At 48.2% G+C, this 24,406-nt stretch overlaps 1 protein-coding gene across 1 annotated transcript in view; it reads right to left on the reverse strand.

The window, feature by feature from the left end:
* The window catches only part of TTLL12 (Tubulin tyrosine ligase-like 12), an 86,340-nt gene extending 62,961 nt beyond the window's left edge, over window positions 1-23,379 (reverse strand). Inside the window, exons 1-5 of the mRNA XM_084583991.1 lie at window positions 23,148-23,379; window positions 23,017-23,052; window positions 19,149-19,339; window positions 16,989-17,124; window positions 1,153-1,259 (exon numbers count right to left, since the gene is read on the reverse strand). Coding sequence (XP_084440117.1) covers window positions 1,153-1,259; window positions 16,989-17,124; window positions 19,149-19,339; window positions 23,017-23,052; window positions 23,148-23,270 — 593 coding nt within the window. The 5' untranslated portion in view covers window positions 23,271-23,379. The remainder of the gene's footprint in view (window positions 1-1,152; window positions 1,260-16,988; window positions 17,125-19,148; window positions 19,340-23,016; window positions 23,053-23,147) is intronic.
* Between the last annotated feature and the right edge of the window lie 1,027 nt (window positions 23,380-24,406).

Raw genomic sequence — 24,406 nt, forward strand, 5'->3', positions numbered from 1 at the left:
GATGCTTCTATTAGTGCTGCTTCTGCTACATCACTACTAGACCGACTGCGCTGCCACTTCCAACAGCGTATCTTTCGCGTCAACGTAAGGAGCCGACGTTTGAAGCGTGCCTGCTGTACCGACCATATCAACCTCGGCGATCTCGGCCTCCCGTATCGCGCCTGTCATCGCAAGCGATAACGCGTCGTCAGCGTTGTCCGCTGTTCGCATGAAAATGCACTTTCCGAGGGAATCGGGGAGGTGGAGGCACAACGTGCTGCAGTGAAAAACAAACTTTAGACTTGAAAATGCTGTTTTAAACTTCAAGGGCCATTTTCTCAGAATGAATTTTTTTCATGGTATGGTTGCTTATTCCCGCAGTATTTCTGGAACCGCTAATCGGATTCCCACCTGTTTTTTTTTATTGTGTGCCTGAATAAATTTCCGAGGGCAAGACAAGCTCATTTTTTTCAAATTATTGAATCTGGAATTTATAATAAACAATCAAAATTAGGCTAATGCAAGTCCAATTAGTGGCACTAACCTCAATGCACTGCTAAAATTTTTCGGCAGGGAAATAAAAAAAAAGGGCTCTGTCTTGCCCTGTGGTACCTATTCAGGCACCTTCATAATGAATTTCATAGTGCCAACACATTTTGCAAGTTCACCAGGCATGGAACAAGGAACCCATGTGAACCATTCTGATATACTTCTCTAACTTGAGTACCAATGTGCGCAGCTCCACGAAACTTTGCAGTTATTCAAATGGCTGTGCCATGAGTCTACCCTGAAAATTTCATTCAATCATCTCAAGAAACAACAAAGTTGGTATTCAAAGGTAGCCTCCCCCCTTAAGCGTGAAAGAGATTTAAAGCAACTGTGGCGGGTGAATCCCCTCTGTTCAGTTTTTCATGTCGCGGGCGCACGTTAACACGTCTGGTTGATCACAAAACATACCAGTCGACCCCTTTGTCTAAATTTTAAGTGTAGTAACTGAAAAATCAGATCATCTCAGAATGTATTAACTGGGAGAAAAATACTGTAACTCCATGAGCGACTTTTTAAAGCCCACAATTTTGAGCGTACGAAACCGGATATCGTATGAACTGGGAACGTATCATCGAGGTTCTGCTGCAAACAACAGCCACAGCTATAGGCCAGAGCTGCTCTCACCAGACAGGCACGGAGTCCTCTGTGGTGGCCATTGGTCCCACTACGCTGTACGTCTGGTTGTGAAGCCACATGCGCTCAAACACTGCCTCCACCAGCTCAGGACGGTCCTGTGGGCAGTAGAGAAGAAGAGAAGGACACCCAAAACAGTCAGAAGAGGCCAGCAAGGAATAACTTCAGTGAAAACTAGTGGTTGGCTGCTGGTTCTAAATGCTTGTGGCCTGGCCCCATTTTGAGATAGTGACACTGTTAGGCCTTGACGGCTAAGCACCGTTCCAGCCACCATGTCCATGGCACAATATGCAGAATATTATAATTTGTGCGCTTTTACTGGCCTAGAGAGCGATCATCTCATCTGCAATTAGCAGAGAAGCAACGATGCTCCATGGCAGCCCGATAATGGCGTAGCCTGTGGTGCTTGACTGAACAGCAAGAAGCACACAAGATCTCAAGGGAACTCCTGCTGCGTACTGGCAGCGCAACCATGATGGTGCAGATGATAAAGTGATGCAGAAGCAGCTTCCATGGGTAAGACAGATTGAACCTTCCAGCAAAGCTGGTGGCGTGGCGGCAGCAGCAAAACAGCCGCCCACAACATCCGGAATTGCAAAGCTCGACCATTAGCTCGCATTTCGCGACCATGTTCAGTCTAGTGAAACTGCATGACATAGCCGCCGATGCCAATCAAAAATCAGGATATTGTCACAGAAGCCAGCGAAACTGGTTCAGCAGGTTTACTTAGGATTAGGTAAAAGCACCGGCAAGATCAGGCACGGAACCGACTGGCGGGCGAGCACCGAGAGCGAAGAAGACGAGCGCGTGCCAGTCTCCCGAGCTCGCCACATGGCGGCGCCAGTAAGATAACATTGCGGCATTGCCCCTCCCGGTGGAAAAGGCATCGTCCCGATGCCGAGTGGCGAGGTCGAGGATAACCGTAGTCGGCGAGGATGCGCGTTCACATCAAGTAGTTAAAGGAAGCAAAGAAAAAAAAACACATGTAGCTTGACCTAGCGGGAGTAGAAGGGCTTCATCCTGGCGACATGTACGACTTCCGATTGTGCTTGCCGTCGGGATGAGCGAACAGTTCCTTGCGGGGTCACTTCGTAGGTGACGTCGCTAAGTTTGCGTTGTACTTCGTACGGGCCGAAGTAGCGGCGCAGAAGCTTCTCGGAGCGACCCCGCTGGCGAACAGGTGTCCACACCCAAACCTGATCGCCAGGGTTGTAAATTACCTCCCTGTGACGAAGGTTATACCTTCGAGCATCTTTACCTTGCTGTGTCCGGACTCTCAGTCTAGCCAGCTGGCGAGCGGCCTCAGCATGCTGGACGAATTGGTCGGCACCGGCAATCGATGGTTGGGCAACATCTGGCAGTAGCATTGCATCCAGCATGGTAACAGCTTCGCGACCGTACACCAAACGAAACGGTGTAAAGCGGGTCGTTTCCTGGACGGCGGTGTTATAAGCAAATGTTGCATACGGTAGTATTTGGTCCCAGTTCTTATGATCTTCGTTGACGTACATAGAAAGCATATCGGCGATGGTCTTATTGAGTCGCTCAGTAAGGCCATTCGTCTGAGGGTGGTAAGCTGTTGTTCTGCGATGACAAGTGCCACTGAGCCGCATCACTTCCTGGGTTAGAGCTGAAGTAAATGCCGTGCCTCTGTCAGTTAAAACGATCGCAGGGGCACCGTGACGAAGGACCAGATTAAAGATGAAAAAGTTCGCAATATCAGTAGACGTGCCGCTGGGAAGAGCTTTTGTCTCACAATAGCGGGTTAGATAATCTGTGGCGACTATAATGTACCTGTTGCCCAATGATGACGTAGGAAATGGCCCGAGCAAGTCCATACCAACTTGGTGAAAAGGTACTCGCGGAGGAACAATAGGCTGCAGCATGCCGGCCGGCTTAACAGGTGGTATCTTCCGATGTTGGCAATCACGGCACGTCCTAACATAGCGCTGAACCATAGCGGCAAGCTTGGGCCAGAAGTACTTTTGTCGTACTCGTGCCAAGGTGCGCGAAAAACCGAGATGTCCGGCAGAAAGCTCGTCGTGGCATGCCTGCAAAACGTCGGTACGGAGTGGCGTTGGGACAACCAGCAGATACTGAATGTCTGTGGAAGCGTAGTTTTTCTTGTAGAGGACGCCGTCACGCAAGCAGAATGACGACAGGCCACGCGTGAAAAGGCGAGGAGGCGATGAGGCGGTTCCTTCGAGGTAATCGATGAGGGGCCGCAGTTCGGTGTCGTCTCGCTGCTGTTGAGCGAGATCTGGCGTCGAGAGAGCGCCGAGAAAGACGGAGTCATCTGTTTCACTTGAAGAGCACGGGATAGGGTTTCGGGATAGGCAGTCAGCGTCACTGTGTTTCTTGCCGGACTTGTACACAATAGTGACGTCGAACTCCTGTGAGCGGAGACTCCAGCGGGCAAACCTGCCTGAAGGATCTTTAAGGTTGGCTAACCAACAGAGTGAGTGGTGGTCGCTGACCACTCTAAACGGCCGACCATACAAATACGGCCAAAATTTTGTTACCGCCCACACAACTGCAAGGCACTCCTTTTCGGTAGTAGAATAATTCGCTTCGGAACGAGACAGGATGCGGCTGGCATAAGCAATCACCCGCTCAACGCCTTCATGCCACTGAACGAGAACTGCACCGAGGCCAACGTTACTGGCGTCGGTATGCAATTCTGTGTCGGCCTCCTCGTCGAAGTGGCCAAGTACGGGCGTTGTTTGAAGGCGCTTGCGAAGCTCCTCGAAGGCCCTTTGCTGCTCGTCGGCCCAGATGAAAGGCTGGTCGTCCTTTGTTAGACGAGTCAATGGTTCCGCTATTCGGGAGAAGTCGTGCACAAATCTCCTGTAATATGCACAGAGGCCCAAAAACCGACGCACGGAACTTTTATCAGTGGGGGTCGGGAAAGCAGCTACGGCAGCAGACTTCTCTGGATCAGGGCTAATTCCCTCAGCACTCACGACGTGACCCAGGAACTTGAGCTGTTGGAACGCAAAGTGGCATTTTTCTGGTTTTAGTGAGAGTCCGGCCTTGCGGATGGCATTTAGCACGGCCGTCAATCGTTTGAGGTGCTCTTCGTAAGTCGCAGAGAAAATGACAACGTCGTCAAGGTAGACGAGGCACGTCTGCCATTTCAGGCCGGCTAGGACAGTGTCCATCATTCTTTGAAAGGTTGCGGGAGCGGAACACAAACCGAATGGAAGCACCTTAAATTCGTACAGTCCGTCAGGAGTAATGAATGCGGTTTTCTCTCGATCACGTTCATCGACTTCGATCTGCCAGTACCCGCTGCGTAGATCGAGCGATGAAAAGTATCGGGCGTGGCGAAGTTGGTCGAACGAGTCATCGATTCGAGGCAGTGGGTAGATGTCCTTTTTCGTAATTTTGTTAAGCCTCCTATAGTCGACGCAGGATCTGAGTGCTCCGTCCTTTTTAGCGACCAGCACAACTGGTGAGGCCCATGGACTTGTGGACGGCTGGATGACACCATCGCGGAGCATTTCATCAACTTGCACCCGAATAGCCTCTCGTTCTTTCGGCGATACTCGGTAGGGGTGTTGGCGGATAGGGCGCTCGGTGGGATCAACTATAATTCGATGTTTGGTTACTGACGTCTGCTTCACTTTGGAAGTGACGGCAAAGCAGTCACGGTAAGTGTCCAGAATTGCTTGAAGGCGGCGTTTCTGGTTAAGAGGCAAAGCTGGGTTCACGTCAGTTTGAACAGTATGCCCAGTGCTCTCGGGAGGGTTCTCGTTGGCCAGCGAAAGGGCGCAATGGGCGGATGGCGCACTGACTTCGTCAAAATAAGCGACAGCTGTACCTTGCGGGAAATGGCGGTATTCGGCGCTAAAGTTCGTTAAAAGCAGTTCAGTTCGTTTATTTCTCAAGGCAAAGATCCCCCGAGCGACGCAGACTTGTAGGCTCAACAATAAATTCACGTTCGTTTCCGCGAGGCCTTGCAAGGCAGGAGGGTTGTCGCACTGCACTGTAACAAACAAGCTGGTGCGTGGAGGTAGAGTGACATGGTCGTCGCACACTCGGAAAACTGGCCTGTCTGTGTAGTCGTCGTTGTGCTGTCTGTACTCGTCAGAAATTGCCGCAATGTTATCTTACTGGCGCCGCCATGTGGCGAGCTCGGGAGACTGGCACGCGCTCGTCTTCTTCGCTCTCGGTGCTCGCCCGCCAGTCGGTTCCGTGCCTGATCTTGCCGGTGCTTTTACCTAATCCTAAGTAAACCTGCTGAACCAGTTTCACTGGCTTCTGTGACATTTTTGGTGGAGCTTCTGGGTAGATCTCATGTACGAAGAGCCTCTGGCTGCCCCCTACGCCCATCTACACACCGTGGACACGACACCTGTGCACAAGGCGAGCCGTCGCTTGAGAGGCTTAGCACCCGAGTGTGGTCCTCTTGTTTCCCCACCGCGAACCACGATGACTACTGCGGCAATTCAGACCACCACTCAGTTTCCCGTGAGTGCCCAGCAGCTGATCTGCCATACTCCACGTATGCCCACGCCGTTTCATGGCGACAAGTTCGAAGACGTTGAGGACTGGCTGACCAGCTACGACCGGGTCGCTCTGTTTAATGCGTGGGACGAGGAGCGAAAATTGCAGAATGTTTATTTCGCACTAGAAGACACCGCCAAGATGTGGTTCGAAAACCATGAGGCTACCATTTCCACCTGGCAGGATTTCCGGCGGCAGCTGCTCGCAACATTCGGCAACGATGCAAGGCAACGATGTTGGCGGATAGGGCGCTCGGTGGGATCAACTATAATTCGATGTTTGGTTACTGACGTCTGCTTCACTTTGGAAGTGACGGCAAAGCAGTCACGGTAAGTGTCCAGAATTGCTTGAAGGCGGCGTTTCTGGTTAAGAGGCAAAGCTGGGTTCACGTCAGTTTGAACAGTATGTCCAGTGCTCTCGGGAGGGTTCTCGTTGGCCAGCGAAAGGGCGCAATGGGCGGATGGCGCACTGACTTCGTCAAAATAAGCGACAGCTGTACCTTGCGGTAAATGGCGGTATTCGGCGCTAAAGTTCGTTAAAAGCAGTTCAGTTCGTTTATTTCTCAAGGCAAAGATCCCCCGAGCGACGCAGACTTGTAGGCTCAACAATAAATTCACGTTCGTTTCCGCGAGGCCTTGCAAGGCAGGAGGGTTGTCACACTGCACTGTAACAAACAAGCTGGTGCGTGGAGGTAGAGTGACATGGTCGTCGCACACTCTGAAAACTGGCCTGTCTGTGTAGTCGTCGTTGTGCTGTCTGTACTCGTCGGAAATTGCCGCAATGTTATCTTACTGGCGCCGCCATGTGGCGAGCTCGGGAGACTGGCACGCGCTCGTCTTCTTCGCTCTCGGTGCTCGCCCGCCAGTCGGTTCCGTGCCTGATCTTGCCGGTGCTTTTACCTAATCCTAAGTAAACCTGCTGAACCAGTTTCACTGGCTTCTGTGACATTTTTGGTGGAGCTTCTGGGTAGATCTCATGTACGAAGTAGGGTGCCTCGATACCAGCGCCGCCGTACAGGGTGGTGACACCCTTTGGCATGCCCCGCGCCGCCGCTTTCTCCGCACTCGCCATCTTGGGGCAAGTCGCTTCAAGCCGTTGCTGCGAAGTGTCCGAAGCGGTTGTGCTGTGCGCTGGGTGCTGGGCGATTGAACTGTGTTCAGTCGCGAAAACTAGCATGCCAGGCTGTTGTGTTCCATTGTATGCTGGCTCAGCAAAAAGAAAAAAAAGAAAAAAGGAGCCAGATGTTTTCGTTCTCCATGGGATAAGAGACGGAGAAATGTATGGGACGCGAAAGTGAAGCCTGAAGACTGCGAAGTATGCCACAATACCTGTGCTTCTGTTATGCATTCATAAAATTGTTTTGAGCGAATAGGTGCATTTCAATCGTGTAAAAAGGTCTAGCGCAGACACAGAGCACTAGAAAGATGATAAACACACACAAGCGCTTGCGTATGTGCGCGTGTCGTCTTTCTTGCGGTCTGTATCTGTTTATACGAAAGCGTTTTAAAGGATATTCTTGTACTCGTCTAACGCAGTTACGCACTTCTGTTTGGAATGACATTATCGCACGGCGCTTCACCCATCTGCTTGTAATCACGAGCTTTGTGCGGTTTTTGGCTTCCCCATCTAGCATTGTGCGCAACAGATTTTGGTCTGCCTTTTTCAACGTTGAAGCATCGCATTGCCTGGCATCGGGAGTAGCGCGCTGTGTTTTTTAAGTGTAAATTTTGAATTTTCAGCGTACGTGAAGGCTTATAAACTAAATATATGGACAATTGCGTCTGCTATGTTGTAGTCACTCGGGGAAATTCAGTGTAACTTTCAGTGAGTGACACTCGACTTTAGTATCATTCGCGTAGTGTCACACAATAATATCTGTTGTTGAGGATCTGCCTTCATAGCCGCACCAAGAACATGTGGAGAAGGTCGAGCCTGGTATTTGTCAAAGGAATGCACCATTGTGCCCTTTCGATCGCTCCCCTTTACACTCGATCTTGAAAGGTGGTGGCAACCGCTTCAGATTCAACAGATTACATTCCCTCTCTCCTTCTCGGGAAATAATACAATGGAGAGCGACGGATGGCATGTCATCTCGCGATAGAGCATGAAGTGAAGCGCAGTTTGTAACAGTTATTTTGGTCGCAAAAAAAAAAAAAAAAACCCGTGAGTTGGCCGCGCTGGAATTTGGCAAGTGGGCTTATCGCTTGTACAACATTTAGCGAAACAGAGATAACAGGTCCTCTGAAACAGTTCTTTTTTAATTATACACAGGAGCAGTTTTACGCGAGGTTTTTGAGATTCGCAATAATATAAAAAGTTGGGTTCTCATGAAAATTAGGTCGTTTTAAGCATATGATTGGCAGCTCGACAAGTCTCAAAGAAACTTCTCTCGTACGTGAGCTGGAAGGTGTAGCGGCATCATCTTGTGAAAACGGTCGTGAGGAAGCAAGGTTCTTGCGCAGTACAACAGTTCATCCCGAATGCAGCTTTTCCTTCCCTGTATAATAATTACGCATCGCGAGGCGATGTTCACACCCGGTTGTCCCCGCAAGTACTCGTCTGAGGTTAAGCCAAATTTTGGTGAAGTATACGGCTCCCTGAAACGTACACATGGTTGTTCATCTATAGCAATAGATGCAACTGAATGTTATGCACCTCATAAACTCAATCATGGCCGGCAGTGCAAAATGCATTGCTTTATAAAACAGCCAGTCGTCAAAATAACCGCATTTGAACATCCGAGACGACGAAAGAGTAAATGCTTACCATCTGCAATTTGATCATTTCGTCTTAAACTATGCATGCTAGCAAGCAGTAGTTGCTTTCACATTTTTTTTTTCGAGCGAAAAAGCGCTCAGGATTGCAAGTATGTGTGTAAAAACGGTACACAGCCGAGCCTGCTAGCGCAAGCGCGTGCTGAATTAGAAATAGGGCCGTGGCTCCATAGCCCGCCGCATCTGACCTTGCCCCAACATGGCGCCGTCGAAGGCGGTGTCTCCACCCTGTACGGCGGCGCGCTACATCGAGGCACCCTAGTACGAAGAGCCTCTGGCTGCCCCCTACGCCCATCTACACACCGTGGACACGACACCTGTGCACAAGGCGAGCCGTCGCTTGAGAGGCTTAGCACCCGAGTGTGGTCCTCTTGTTTCCCCACCGCGAACCACGATGACTACTGCGGCAATTCAGACCACCACTCAGTTTCCCGTGAGTGCCCAGCAGCTGATCTGCCATACTCCACGTATGCCCACGCCGTTTCATGGCGACAAGTTCGAAGACGTTGAGGACTGGCTGACCAGCTACGACCGGGTCGCTGTGTTTAATGCGTGGGACGAGGAGCAAAAATTGCAGAATGTTTATTTCGCACTAGAAGACGCCGCCAAGATGTGGTTCGAAAACCATGAGGCTACTATTTCCACCTGGCAGGATTTCCGGCGGCAGCTGCTCGCAACATTCGGCAACGATGCAAGAAAAGAGATGGCCGAACTCGCTCTACAGTCCCGAGCACAGCGGCCTAATGAAAGCGTCGCCATGTTTGTGGAAGAAATGACTCGGCTTTTCAACCGGGCGGACCCGTCCATGTCGGAAGTAAAGAAGGTGCGCTACCTTATGCAAGGCGTCAAGGAGCAGCTGTTCGTTGGCCTTGTACGTGATCCTCCACGTACTGTTGCTGATTTTACGAGAGAAGCAACAAGCATCGAGCGTGTCTTGAATCAGCGATTTGTACATTTCGATCGCTCTGCGAACGTTGCTGCTGTAGACTTCCGCTTGCCAATGGCCGGAAACGACAGGGAAGCCCTTCGCGAGCTTATCCGAAGCATCGTGCGCGAAGAGCTGCAAAAGCTGCCCTCTCTCGAACAACATCCACGTGTTGGGGGCATCTCGGATATTGTGCGCGAAGAGCTCCGCCAAGCAGTGCCATCAGTGCCATCAGTACCCAGCACCTCCACCAAAAATGTCACAGAAGCCAGTGAAACTGGTTCAGCAGGTTTACTTAGGATTAAGTAAAAGCACCGGCAAGATCAGGCACGGAACCGACTGGCGGGCGAGCACCGAGAGCGAAGAAGACGAGCGCGTGCCAGTCTCCCGAGCTCGCCACATGGCGGCGCCAGTAAGATAACATTGCGGCAATATGCGATATGCGGATGTGGGGTGCTGGAGAGACAGTTCGGGAAGGTGTGGGAAAAAGGCAAAGGTGGTGACAGAGACCAAACAAAGGGAATCCTGTGCAGATGGCTGCTGCACTTTTGCCCCCGAGAATTTGAAGAAAAAAAAAAAAAGTTTGGTGGCACGTCCTTCCGTTTCGACCACCGCATTTACAGCTAATTTATTGGCAGCGCGCCAAGATGCTACGCAGCAATAACCTCACGGCACGTTTATCTTTTGACTATACTTTGATAGATCCTGCGGTGGCAGGGAGCGAACTTGGCAGAGTGCCCATGATGGCTTGATTGCACAAGCCTGGTTTCATTTATCACGCCGCGCTTTGGAGCGGGCACAGTCCACTGCCACAGAATCATCGGAAAGCGTGATAGCTGCATGTGCCCTTTGAAGCGAACATTGCTAAAAGCCGGTGTCATGATCGCAGCCAACCGTGTGCTTTCGTTGATTCATAGATGTAAGAATGGATGACTTGCAAAAAGAAAAAAAAAAAGCCTGCCGATTCTTAGCATCCGCAGCCGCCATAGCATATGCTACGCCGCACGTTCAGCACGATGGCAAGAATGAACGACTGCCGCAAAAAGAAAAAAAAACTGCCGCTTAGCGTCTGCAGCCGCCGTAGCTTACGCACGTTTAGCATGACAACACGAAACACATATCGCACGTCAGCCGCTGCGCGCAGAGCGTTCACAACACACACTGGAGACAGCGTCTTACACGGGCCAAGCTGGCTTGTCCGCACATGCGTAGTGCGTGCTGCTGCGAACGAAGCCCGGGAAAAATAGATAAAGGGGAGAGATAAAGCTCGGTAGAAGAGTAGGCACACCCTTGCTCTTCGCTCTATGCAAACACTATCGCGCTTTTCCCTCTCCCGAACACCACGGCTGCATTGGCTACCTCTCGTTCCTTCACGCACGTGGCTTGAAAACGTCACGTGCTGGCGCACGGCAGCAATCATTGCAGATGTACGCGACTTTGGGGAAAGGGCGCGGCACTGCTCCAGACCAGCTTTCGCCGAACTGTGCCCTTTCATTCCTTCCGCGCGTGGTTTGAAAACGTCATACGGCAAACCGCCGAGGGTGATGCAATCGTCTTTGGGGAAGGCGCACCGTCCAATGCATGGTGCGGACTTCGATATATTGAACGACCGGAGGAATTGAGTTCGATATACTATGCAGCTTTCCTATACTTTTACATGGAATTTTCAAGAGGATATTCCGTGAGTTCGGTATAACCAAAATTTGAATTATCCGGGTTTGACTGTATAGCTGTGCATGAAACAATAATGGCTTTCCCACTCTGCAGAGACAGTCGGTTTCAATCAGCTCACTGCTGCTATGAGCTTTTGCGATGTAGATTCTTTTTCTGTGCTTCATCCTTGACACCTGCTTGTGAGAGACAGTATGCATGCTTCATGTCTATGCTCCTTGAACAGGCTTATCACCTCTCAAGCCGTATTAATCACCATAAGGCTGTATACGGCCCCACTGCAAGAACCACCGCTCATTCTCGACCTTTTTTCGTCACGTCAACACGGGAATGGATTGATCTACCACAGGATACTGTGCATCGTATCAATACTATCGATTTTAATTAGTTCCCTCCCACTCGAACCCACATTTGATACCGTTCACATTTAAAATGACTCTTTAGCCGCCCTTGAGCAGCTTAAGGCTGTTCGGCGCACATTTAAAATTACACAATCCATTCACCAGCTCTGAAGAAAATGCCCTTGTCCTGTGTGTATACCGTATTTCATAGAGTTAATACAAAGACTACAGGGAAAGCTGACCGTTCAGTCAATGCATTCGAGTAGTGACCGCGTAACCACGCGGTCACTATCATCACACTGTTTAATGGTTGCCAGATGATTTTTACTTGCTAAATCGGGCACATGAAGATGGTTTGAAGCTGGCAATGTAGATCGTGGGAAGATGGCGGCGTGCAGTTAACTGGAGGCTACTGTGCTACTGTAGAGTAGGTGCTGTAAACAACGGCAGAATTGTCGCGTCTGGAGCATTTCTGGTGGTATGTTGCGTCGCGTACCTACTGTAACACCACATAGGTGTCCTGCCTCTTCCGAGTTGTTTGTTATGCGCTTCGCATGCATTTCGTCTGTCGAGGACACATGCATCTCCTCTGTGCCCGATCACCTGAAAACACGTCAGAAATTTGCTTTGGCGCAAGACTGCGACCACAGTATATTAAAAAAAAAACAGCGACGAATTCCACAGCAACGGCCCTTCTTGGTCTATCCCCGGATGGCTAGTGCTGCATACAGTAAATGTAAAAGGGTGCTCGTGTGTGTTTACTGTTGATTTGCCTTGTGTGCGTATTTTTTATTTTGTTTCCTTTTATAAATTTCAAAGGCTCCTTAACTCCTGTGGATCTTGTGCATTTTTTTACCTTGCGTTTCATATAGGATTAAGCTGACGTATCTTTTCTGTGCGGGACGATGTCGCAATGGGATTATCTCACCACAGCATCATCTCCAGCCATTTTAACAGCTGTTGGTTCTTCAGTATACGGAGTAGCAGTTATGAGAAATCAGAAATGCGCTAAATAATATCGTCTTTATTACCGCATGTATTAGCGATGCAAAACATTACTCTAAAACAAATTTAGATGCCACTGAAAACACTCGATCATTCACCTTTTAAAATTAGCATAATGTGTACCCTAGCAGGCTGGGGAAATGGCAATAAGGAAGCTGAATATACCTGAAAATAAACAGGATCATAATGGTTTTTGTGCACCTCATGGCAAGACATGCACACAGCGGTAAGGCATATCACTGAAGACCTTTTATTCGAGTTGCAGTCCGAAGTTATGGACTGAACATTTTAGTCATCTCATAATTTCACAGCCATGTAGCATTAAACGAGATCATGTAAGTATATCATAATAATGATTCATTCGTGGAATGCCATGATGCATATATGGGCCTGCTAAAGCCAACAGAAGGCTTATAAGGCAGTTTTTAGCAGCGTAAGACAAGTCTGAGCATACATGCCTGTCAGCTGACATAAAAAAAAGATAGTGTAAAACTTAAGATCACGTAGAAAAAAAGAAAGAGGGGAAAAAATCAAGCATACAAATCTAATCTAGCATAACATGACCTGCTAGAAAGAAAACTCTAGTTGGCACAGGTATTATTATGAACAGCTATTATGAAATTTGCAAATATAAAATGTGGCACGTCTACTCACACGTGAAGCGATATGCCGGATACTTTTATAGCTGTTGCCTTGCATACAGCGCAGAAAGGCGCCATCGCGATGCATGAAAGAGCAAGCACCTGTTTGCTATAAACTTCTGGTTGTTTCAAGTGTCTGACCTCGAGGCCCTCCAAACTGAAATTTGAAACCGAAACTCAAAGGGCGTCTGCTACGTCTGCTCGCAAACATGGTTTCCAATCGTTCTACATCATCCCTTTACGACCAAGAAGGTGCCTGAAAGATCATATAATGGGCTTGAAACATGAAAACAATGTATAGAAATTTCCTACAGTTGTGTTATCTGCAGTGATTTTCAAAACTGTTGTTCGAACCTTTATTCATTTTTGACGCAGTGAGCAGAGCTGGCCACAATGACAAATTTGATGATGGCGACGAACCAGTGGGAAGCTCGTTTCCCTGCCCAGCTTTCCCTCTAGAGTTTTTGTATTAACTCTATGCCATATTTATTCGAATCTAGGCCGCCGAAAAAAAAAAAAAAGAAAAAAAAAAATGAGATATAAAACTCTGGGGTCGGCTTCGATTCGAGGATTTTGTCTCGGGGTCTCATTTCTACCATCTCTTGCCTTCCGTAATCCATCTTTACAAGGCCATCAAAACCCGCATAAAGAACGAAGTTGTTTTGCCGATATCACTAGTATGTTAGATCACCGTCTCCTGTTATATGCACACTCAAAAAATTTACAGCTTAAATTTACAGTTCCGGTTTCGTTCTTGCTTAGCACTATTATTATTAGGCTTCAGCGAGAGGTAGAGACACACTCTAGCAGTGGCAACGGTGACTGTTTCGGCTTCGACGCAATTTCGCCATACTGATCTCACTACGTACACACGAACGGAAGCAGGACAAGCGCAACTCGCTTGATGTTGGTACCTCGGCCGGGACTGCAAAAGCAGAACTCGGCATATTTCAGAGGAAAGTAATCACAGCTGCCGAAAGCACCTGCACTGCGTAGAGTGCTGCTAGGCTAGATGAAGTAGGGAGACTGCCCCTTACTGTCAATGAATGGCTGAAAAAGGCCGGCCCAGCCACGCTGGCTACAATTGGAATGCACGCAGCTGGCCATCATTCCTGAGGAGCCTGTTGGTCACACTTTCAAGAAACGCTTGATACTGAACGCATTCAGAGGTACCGAAGAACAGCCTATGGAAAGATGCACCTAACAAGGGACCCTCAGAAGATGATACACAGCATGATATAGACCACTGAAGTAGCAAATCCAACACTCCTTGGGCACACATACTGTGCATCTCCGTGCAAGATGCAAGCGCAGCCTACGCTAGCCGGCAGCTTGTGTGTTGCTACTCTGCGTTTGAGATGCAAGCGGCATAATGTTTTAGAGCAACCGTGGGTCACGTGGCCTCCGCGATTGCCGGGGTGTATGTGAGCTGTGCTTCTCTTCGCAGCCTGAAATTCTCTGATCAAGCATAACGGCACAATAAGGGGAGTGCGAACCAGCAACCAAATGATGCATGCCCTTTTTCGACCCCTGGCACAGGGTGGTGCTGGATATGCAAACGCAGAGCGCGTGCAGGCGACCGCAAAATGTAGTTAAAATAAACCGCCTTCACTAAGCTTTCCTCATTCGCATTACATGCGAATAAAGCTTTTTTTCCCCTGCTTTTGCTATCATGAAATTAAACCTCATATTATATGTGGGGGTTTAAGGTAAATTCCCACTTCTTGCTCATGCTGATGAGACTTGTTACTCCAAGATTGCAACTTATGTTCGTCTGGCTGAGCTGCACAGAGAATCATGACGACTCGCCTGGCATTCGAGCATTCCTCACCGACCGCACCTGAGGTACACAATGCCCCCCCTTCCTCCTACAAGCTTCAGGGTGTCTGCCCTCCTCTCTACAAGGGTCCTCTTCCCCCTTCCTGTTTAACATCAACCTAGTCCCCCTTGCCTGAAAACTGCCAGATATTCCCCATCTCAAGCACATCCTACATGCCAATGACAGTGACGATGGCATAGTAGACAGCTTACAGAAGCAGCTACCCTCGCCCAAAGTAACATACGGAGTAGCGGACTGGCCTACTTCTCATCTGGCCCAAAAATGGCTACTTTTTCCACTTAGCTATAACAAATGAACTGAATGGGGGGTACTGGAGGTTGAAACCCTTCGATGGTAAAAACACCCCCACCTCTAGGAAAGTCTAGCAGGTTGCAGGAGCGAAATTGTACCTCAACTAACGCAGAGTTTTGGGCCACCAGAGGGTCATGAAGGAACATGACCTTTCGCACCTCATCCATGCCTATGTCCTCAGCCATGTGCTTTACACTACTCCATACCTGCAACTATCTAGACACGGTGTAAATGCTTTGGATGCCTTGATCCGCAAGGCATGCCGAACTTCACCTTCCCCTCAACATACACATGGACAGATTACTAGGCCAAGGACTCCACAACACGACTGGGGAGCTTGCAGAAGCCCGCTGACAGGCACAATACATCAGACTAGCACAAACTTCCACTGGTCGGTATATCCTAGACTCCCTTGAAATTGGAATATCGGCTAATGAACCAACACTTTTCCCCATCCTTTGCCATATACACCAAGAAGCCACTCCTGAAGAATATGCACCCATCCTACCACGACCAGCACCACAGAGCCCGTGTAAAGGCACTCCACCAATACTATTACGGCGCTGAGCCCGACGCCTTACGGGTAGAAGCAGCATGCACAGGTGATGAAGTGAGCGCAGCCGTGGTGGATGAGGCTGCAGAGGAAGCACCATAGAAGCCGAGTACATTTTAACAGATTTGACACACACTCTTCCTCACCCATTACCCTGTGCCACTCCTTCCTACTATAATATAGGTGCGCTGAAATGCCTACACGACGACAATACAAAGCAACAAGCGCAAACTGTGAACTAGTTTTTATTTTCAAGAAATATGTGCTAATATACCCTTGCTATCTGAGCAATGCACCTTTAAAAGAAGTGGAATATCCCTTCATCGCACGTCATAACTAGGTCTGTCTCATGATGGCTAATCTGCTTTTTTTATATATTTTTCTGGCATAGTTTTTTTCTTTTTTTGCTTTCACCTGTGCAGTTCCACTTTTTTTGAATGTGCATTGCTCAGATAACAAGGGTATATTAACATGCATTTCTCGAAAATAAACACTAGTTCACAGTTTGCACTCATTGCTCTGTGTAGTCGTTTAAGCGCACCTATATGCCAGTTTGAACCACCAACTAGCCTCATTTAAAGCTCTACTATCCCTCCTGCCTGTATCCTGTGCCCGGTATCCTTAGCCGCTTTGCTCCCCATTCGCTCTTATGTTTGGCAGATACTCCTCTGTGGGGCCCAGAGTACTCCCCAGAGAGAGAGAGAGAGAGGCTGAGAGACTCTACTGCACTCGAAAGACCCGGCCATGCAGACCATCCCCACAACCTGGGCTACCAGTGCTGCGAACATTGGGAATATAACACTTTAGTGCAGGATCGTGCAGGGACCTGCGTGCCTTGAATCCCTTCATCTGAACACAGTTTTTCTGCCTGTTGCCTTCCTTTCACTTCTCACTTCGATGACAGCACGTAGTGATCTTTTTCTTTTGTTTCGATAGATACTGGGTTTTTGGCACAGATGGGCTTATCGGCCATGTCGTTAAACAGCCTGAAAAATGGCTCAGCTTGCATGGTGGTAAGGCTGATAATGCAGATGCAGGTTGATAATAATGAACGTAAACTTGAGAGTGAAATGCTAGATCTCTGGTCCACACACGCCTGCAAGAAGCCTACCACAAAGAGTGGAAGAAAACCACCCTCAGAACTCGAGTTTGAGAACCCATGACCTAGAATATGAAGAAGGCCTCCTCTTTCAGGTGAGGTGATGTCAAGTGGGAAGATGGCCCTTCACAGCTATGGGCAGAAAGGTTCATGCAAAATTCCAATGACAGCTGTGTACCTGTCCCAGAATGTATCCCGGGGGCAGAGGAACCTTCATGAGCTGGGCCATGCGCTGCAGCAGCCGGGGCATCTCTCGCAGCTGCTGACGCGCCTGCTGGGGCCGGCACGTCCACGCGTGGTCCACCAGGTACACGCTGCATGCAGCCCCAACAGTGCACTGACACCATCGTCCCTCCTCACCTAACATTCATTCACATGGGCTGCACTTTTTAAGAATATCATTATCATTGAAAATGACAAGCTGGTGCATCAGAGAAAGGATTTCTTTCCTTGACCACAATCTTAAGAGAGAATTGGGAAAATTCCTCAAATAAACATCATTCTGTAATGTTTTCCAAGTTTAATAGAGATGCATTAATTCAATTTATGTTAATTGAGATAATTCAAACTAGGAGTGTGGCCCTGGCTGACAATTATGGTGTTGAATGCTTGTTAGTTTGGGCATGAAGAAAGCTCAGTACGGTTAATTGGGACGTGAGATTGCGATCCCCATCGATCATCAAAATAGACTCCCACACCTGAATTGTATGAAACAGTAGTGCTCTCCCACTCCAAGCGCGCTATGGTAGGCACAACAATGACCGGAAATATGCTATTTCCAAAATAATATTAATTGGTTCACAGGAAAGGAAAGGCACAGTATCTGTCACACTTGTTCTGTGGACACCTGAACCACCCTGTAAGGGAAGGGAGGAAGGTGGGAGAGAAAGCGGAAAGAGAGAAAGGGGTGCTGTAGTGGAGGGCTCCGGAGTAATTTCGACCACCTGGCGATTTTTAGTGTGCACTGAAATCGTACAGTACACGGATGCCACTTCTTTTTGCCTCCATCAAAACGCAGCCACCGGCGGTCGGGATACAGCTGTCATGTAGTTTTGGTAACACTTTCCTTAACTTCATTTCCCTACATGGCTGCGATTGGCACTTGCATCTGCCAGTCTCGCCACCATCCCGGGAGCATTATGTAAGACTGCCATTTTGAACAGGTTGGAAGCATTGAAAACATGTTTATTTTTTGCTTTAAAGTCACATAAGATTTATTTTGAAGCTGTACAAATCAGGTGATACACTCATGCAACGCACAGCTCCTGAAGTCTGGACAAACAGCTTGGATGCGGTGAACTTTTAACTACAGCCTCTGAAGCGGTACACAGCAGTTAACGCTGCTGACTATTAAAAGCTTTAGATGCACCTTTTAAGCAAGTGTGCAGGCAGGTTATAAACTCACACTTCCATTATTTATTTCTTGCAACACTCAAATAGAACCTCGATTATGCAAACATCCCAGAGTCGTGCAGAAATTTCTGTACCATTCAAATTTTGCATCATCTGAACCAAGAAAATATGTATACAGAAGAATGGCAAATGCATTCAAACAGACCTCTTCATTTATGGCTGTATGGCCACTGCTAACCACTTGCGATGCGTACAGCACGAGTGGCAATCGCAACATTGGTGGTATGCGGGTTGCGAGCCCCTGTTCACCGACCGCTTTGCGCACGACGGAGCTAGCAATTGTAGTTTCAACGACGTGTACAGGCAGGGCGCAGTCACGGCTCGTGCATTCATATCTACAGTAGCACAGATGTTCAGAATATCCAATATTCTGTGTCAGTGAATTTTCGGGATTCATATCCATACGTGTTTATGGTATCAAGATTCTACTATAGCATAACAATACTGCGCCTAGTAAACCAGCTTGCTGGAACCAAATGGATTTGCCTAAGTACAGATATGCAGATATGGATGCGTGTGCGACTGATAGCCACTAACAGGAGTTGCTAAATTTCAAAAATCAAGTCGCAATTCTTTTCGTGACACAACCTGCATTAAACTAGCAATTGATATTTGTCTAGTATAGAATGCTAGGTGAGGTTTAACGTTCTGAAATGCCATATGGGTTATGACAGATGCCATGGTGGGGACCTCCAGGTGACAACGATCGACACTGCTGAGAAATATGAAAGTAGGCACCTAGCGCACAAAATTGAGTTTTTTTGATAGCCACATCAACTGGGCATTGTCAATCCATCGGTGCCGAGAAGAAACAGTCCGCTACGACATCCAACACTACACTAGATCAAGCAGGGAACAAAGAAAAAAAAACAGAATCTTGCTTCAAACCACAACAGAAAGAGGTACTTTGGCATGAGACACTGACTGTTCCGAGTCCTGGCAGTGCACACCATCCTCCCGTGTGACGACCACCTTGACAGAGTAACTGTGTGCTTCGGCCACGTCCCCTGCTGCCAAGTCCTTCTCGGCACCCTCCTCGGCAGTCTCCATGGGCTCCTCAGGGGCTGCCAAGTCTCCGCACTCCTTGCCGTCCTCATCATCACTGCACTCCTCCACCTGGGTTGCAAATCACCCATTTTCTTTCCCTCTCAATGTTTCGAGCCAATGGTTAAAAGTCTTCTTTTTCCCCCTCACCAATTGTAGACCTTCCTGCTAAACTCATTTTGCTATTTACACACTCCATCCAGCTATTATAAAAATACATAAGCTCTACTACGGACTGGCGAGCATAGTGGGCATTCTCTTGGCGTAGTAAACAAAGGGACAAAAAACTCTTTTTCTTCCTGCAGTACCGCATTTTCGGAATAAAGACCTTTTTTCACCGAGAACAAGCTAAATGAAAAGGCTAGCACACATAAATACAGCTGTTAATACCGCATGCTTGTCCATCAGGTAAATTGTGGTTGTGCCAAGACTCTTTTTGTTTTTACGTGCTGATACCCGTGGCTGGGGTACGCCACTACCAACTTCCAAGTATTGGTGATCATAGATTCGTTTTAATTTAAAACTGAGGCCCTAAATTTGATCCTTAATATTCTCAGCAGGAAATCTGTTCTCTGCTACTAACTGGCAACATCAATGCAGTCACAGAGTTGAACTTAGCCGAGGATAAAATTTAATTACACCACTGCCTTCTCAAAAAACGTGGAATTGCAATTATCACAGCACTTTCCTTCGACCATATCTGCAGCTTACAGCAGTGGACTTGAGCACAAAATGTCTTCTTCACAAGTAACAGCCAGTTCCAATCGGCCAAGGCAAAAAACAAAGATGCAGCTCTCTGTTGGTACAAAATGCATCTGGCATCAGCTGCTATGGAGCGGCATCACTAGAGCAGGGAAGAACGAAGCACTCAGTCTATTTTTACTCTCACATTTCCATACTTGATGGCTGTTGCCTAATATAGAGATACACACAATTTGCAAACAGTTAATGAAATTATGGGGGACACTTAAACGCCACCTTTAAAGGCCCACTGTCCACCCTCTGGTCGAAAATATTTTCTTCCCCGGTGATTGTGAGGCTTCGCCCCCAGAACACAAGGCCGCAAAATGTTTTTGAAAAAAGTAACTAATAACGCAGTTACAGCAACCACAATCACCCGATTCTGTCATGTTTCTCTCCTCTCGTTCCCTCGCAAAGGTTTTTCACTCTCCTGTCCAGTCGTCTAGCCTCCGCAAGCCATATTCTCCTTCCTTCTCCGCGTTTGGCAGGAGGTGAGGTGTGGTACTTTGCGAGCGCGAAAAAAAAAAAAAAAGAAAAAAAAAATGAGCTAGGGAGCGCGCGCTGCTGCATTCAGTCCAGCCGTGGCACCCTTCAGTCAGCGAGATGGAACAATGAATGTTGTTTACTACTCCGACGTCAGCCTTGCGGCTCGTAGGGAACGGGGAAGCTGGTTTCCTGAAGGGGAGGATGAGAGAGGTTTGATTTGTATTTCCGCTGCTTTGAGGCACGCATATTACTGTAGCATTTCCCACAGACTCTCTCCGGTACCTGATTGAAGCACTGGGCTCCTTTGCTTTAACGGTCATTCCCTGGACAGTGACCCTATAAGGGTATGATAGATATGTAGGCTACACGCCTATATAAAGCCCTACTTTAACCAAATCACATGAGCGTGCCTGTGTGGCCTAGGAATAACGTGAATGCAAAGGTCTTGGCAAGCTGATTCTGACATCACCCTCTGATATGACAGGAGAAGCTCAAGTTGGCAGCTCCTGCCAAACACAATGACAGGCAACCCTACGTCCAATCAGTGTGCAGCAATGTGAGCTGCATGCTACCAACTGACAGTCGCATGCTCAATGTTTTAGTTGCAGCGCTGACATCAATGCCTCCACCACCGTATTTACTGGTGAACAGGGCCTTTAACGCTGCCGGGTTAAAATGCGAAAACTGGACTAAACATAAAGAAACAGATCCTTTAGGAAGAGATGAGCGCAAGAGATAGTACGGCCAGTACCACCTTGCTCTTGTGAGTTCATCAACGATTTGTCTGGCTGTGAATGTCCTTGAGAGACACCCAGAGTGTGTGGTGTCTCCAGGCAATGTGGCCACCAAGTGCATATCACAGAAAGGGCAAAATTTCTGCCAAAAGCAAGTAGAACAACAAGCGCAAACCTTCCAAGAAAATGTCTTGAGTAATCTTTTGAAACATTATCAGGGAAGCAAACAAAGCCAAGGATCTCCCCAGAAAAATTTAGAGCAACAAACTAATCCGTAAACAGCTAGGTATTGGGGTCAGCCTCCAGCCTGTTCCTCTGGTGTTACAGCTTCTCATACTATCTTTTGCTTCTCACGTTTTCTATCGGGTGATCGCCTATCGGGTGATCACCGTAGAGCCTGGGTCAAGACTACAAAAAGCTTTCCACAAAATGTCAGTGCAGTGTTTGCATAAGTTTTACATCTACCTTGGTGTAAGACTCATGCGAGCTGTCCATGCTGCCAGTGCCTAAGATGTCGTTTGGTCATTTCCACTGCATTGTTGTTCTTATTCGTGTCATGCACTCCCGAGTGAATTGCCAGCGTGCCGTCACCTTCCACTTCCATCATGGAGTGTGTGGTTGGAGGAGGCAGTGGTGTTAGATGTGGGCACTCAAGCACAATATGCTGCATTGTCTCCTAAGCAGTTTGAAATTGAGGTCCGTATTCCCAGTTTGCATTGTTTTTAAAATGTCGTTATCTTCTTACCTTGAGTCATCTGACTGGTGAGATAACATTTCTGAAAACGACGAAAACTAGGAATACAGACCTAGGGGGATGCCACGTCCAGCCTAGGCGAGAAATTGACTCAAAGTGATTGGGTGAGCAGCACGCCAGCCACAGGTTTGCACAGGAAGCCACTGCCTGTGGTGCTATTTTCGATGTGTCACGTTGTCAATGAGAAGCACCGTACCGCATAGTACAGTACTGTTGAGCAGTGTTTCCAGATACACAAGTTTTTCCAGAGTTGCGAATAGTCAGGCACTTTAGACACTGCCAAGGTGTTCAGAGGGGAGAATGTTGCTCCTCATACCCCTTGATACACCCCGAGACATGGCAGCATCATAACTGCCCTGCCCCATATCTAGAGTGTAGACCCTGGGGTTTGGGAGCTTTTCACTAACCCTGCATATTACACCAGCTTGTTCCATTATTTGATTTGGTTTGGATTTCTGCTTTCCAACCATCTGTTAACAGTAACAAAATGCGGCGTCGCTGCATCGCCACAGGTGTCTAGCCACCTACTTTGTTCCCTCTTTGAAAACCTTCCAGCATCCAGACATTATGCTGAATAAATTGAACTTGAAGCGTAAATCGGACGTGATACGCTACGCTGGAGATGAAGCACAAGGTGAATAAAAAGAATATGCGGAGTGGGCAGGGCCTGTGAGGCATTGGCGGTCCAGCTCTTTTGTTTTTTCCTTTCACTTTTTTTAATACCGCGGCACGCCGATGGTGCTGGAAATGTCTGCTAAATTGCGCTCTGGCCCACAGCCTACGAACTTTATATGCGGAATATGCCACAAAACGTGACGTCAAACCACGGTTTCTTTCAGCTTGGCTTCCAACATCACCAGAAAAATTCGGTCACCAACGATGACAGGTAGTCGCTACGGAGTGTACGCACGGAGTGAAAATAAATCGGTTGTTTTGTCGCACCAGCAGAGAAAAACTTGCACGAGCAACGACCACGTGCGTTAGAAAGGCTGCCCTTTATCACCAGCACCAAAGAATAGTGATCTTGCACATACCTGAACGATCTGAAACGTCTCGCCAGCGTCGAACACCTGCGAAGCAAGGAAACATGCGATGAACAGCGCCGTGAACGAACGAATCGCGATGCGCACGAGGCAGTCAGGAGGGAAATGATAGAGGGACGCACGCTCTCTTGAAGTTTCCAATGCAAAGTGGGCCAGAAGTGAGGCGGTATTCCGGAGGTCTCGAGCTGGTTTCTATGCGCCAGCACAAACTTCTGAAACTCGTCGACGCAGTTTCTGGACGGCATGACCGCTCGCGCACTGCGTGCTTTCAAAGCGCGCAGCAAGGAAACGCGTTGCGTTGTTTACAACGTAGTTGCTGTTGTTGCCTGGACCCCCACCAATCCCTCTATCCGGCCTATCGTCCTATCGTTACATCTGCTTTGCTATGGTGCCGCCAGAGGGGCCACAGGCCAATAACCTACCCAATGCGCAGATTGAACGGTAAACAAGAATAAAGAAGTGTACATTGACCTTGGTGTCTCCGTGAAAGAAACATAGCCAAAATAAGCTCAAAATATGTATACGACATTTAAGTGAGAAATGGCAAAAATATATATTTTTATTCTTGGCTAGGTAGCGTGCGCCGCCTGGCTGGCGATTCAAAGAACTCTGGTTCTTTCAGCCGCCCATGATACTCAGACCCTCCCTCAGACCCGCTCAGACCAATCCATTATCCATTGATGTATCACTAGGCCTCTAGCTTGGTTGGCGTGTTAGCGAGGTGCGGAGCGGGATATTTGGAAAACATTGGCCTTTGCGTTTCTTTTCAGCCATGAACTAAAATCTTCGCCTGAGTGAACCGATGCTACACGGAAGCCTCGTCATATCGTCTTAGCAACATGCGGGGTGCGCGATGCGCGCGTGTTCTCTCTTGGTCCCTACAAAGGTTGTCACGTGTGCCACTTCGTACTCGGGACACAAGAATCTGATATTCATCACCTGGTGTGGCTTGCTAACTCCAAGGAACAGCATGGTAGTGTGCGCGTGTGTTGTGTATCTTCTCTTGTGTGTGTGTTTGTTGCGCCACATTTCTGAATACGAAGTAGCATGGCAAGACGTTTGAGAACAGCAGATAAAAAGGCGGAAAGCATGGCATCTCAGAAGTGATGTTGTTCCGCTTAGTGCTGGCCTCACCTGCATTGCTGGACATCGTCCCATTCAGGTCTTGTGTGAATTTCAACGTGGACATCCCAAAGAATGGTAACATGTTGGTCAACTTGTTACTTCTCGGGTGCCATTTTAGGAGGGTGCTCGTTTCTGATAGTACACAAAAAACGTTAATCCATTTGCAAAACCGTTCCAATGAAGAAAACTGGAATTTACGTTTTTCCGGTACCGCATCGTTTAACGGGACAATTCACGGGACGGGTTACCGAGTATA

This window comes from Amblyomma maculatum, chromosome 11, assembly GCF_055883805.1.
Source record: "Amblyomma maculatum isolate TAMU_Amacu chromosome 11, ASM5588380v1, whole genome shotgun sequence".
Classification (NCBI taxonomy): domain Eukaryota; kingdom Metazoa; phylum Arthropoda; class Arachnida; order Ixodida; family Ixodidae; genus Amblyomma; species Amblyomma maculatum.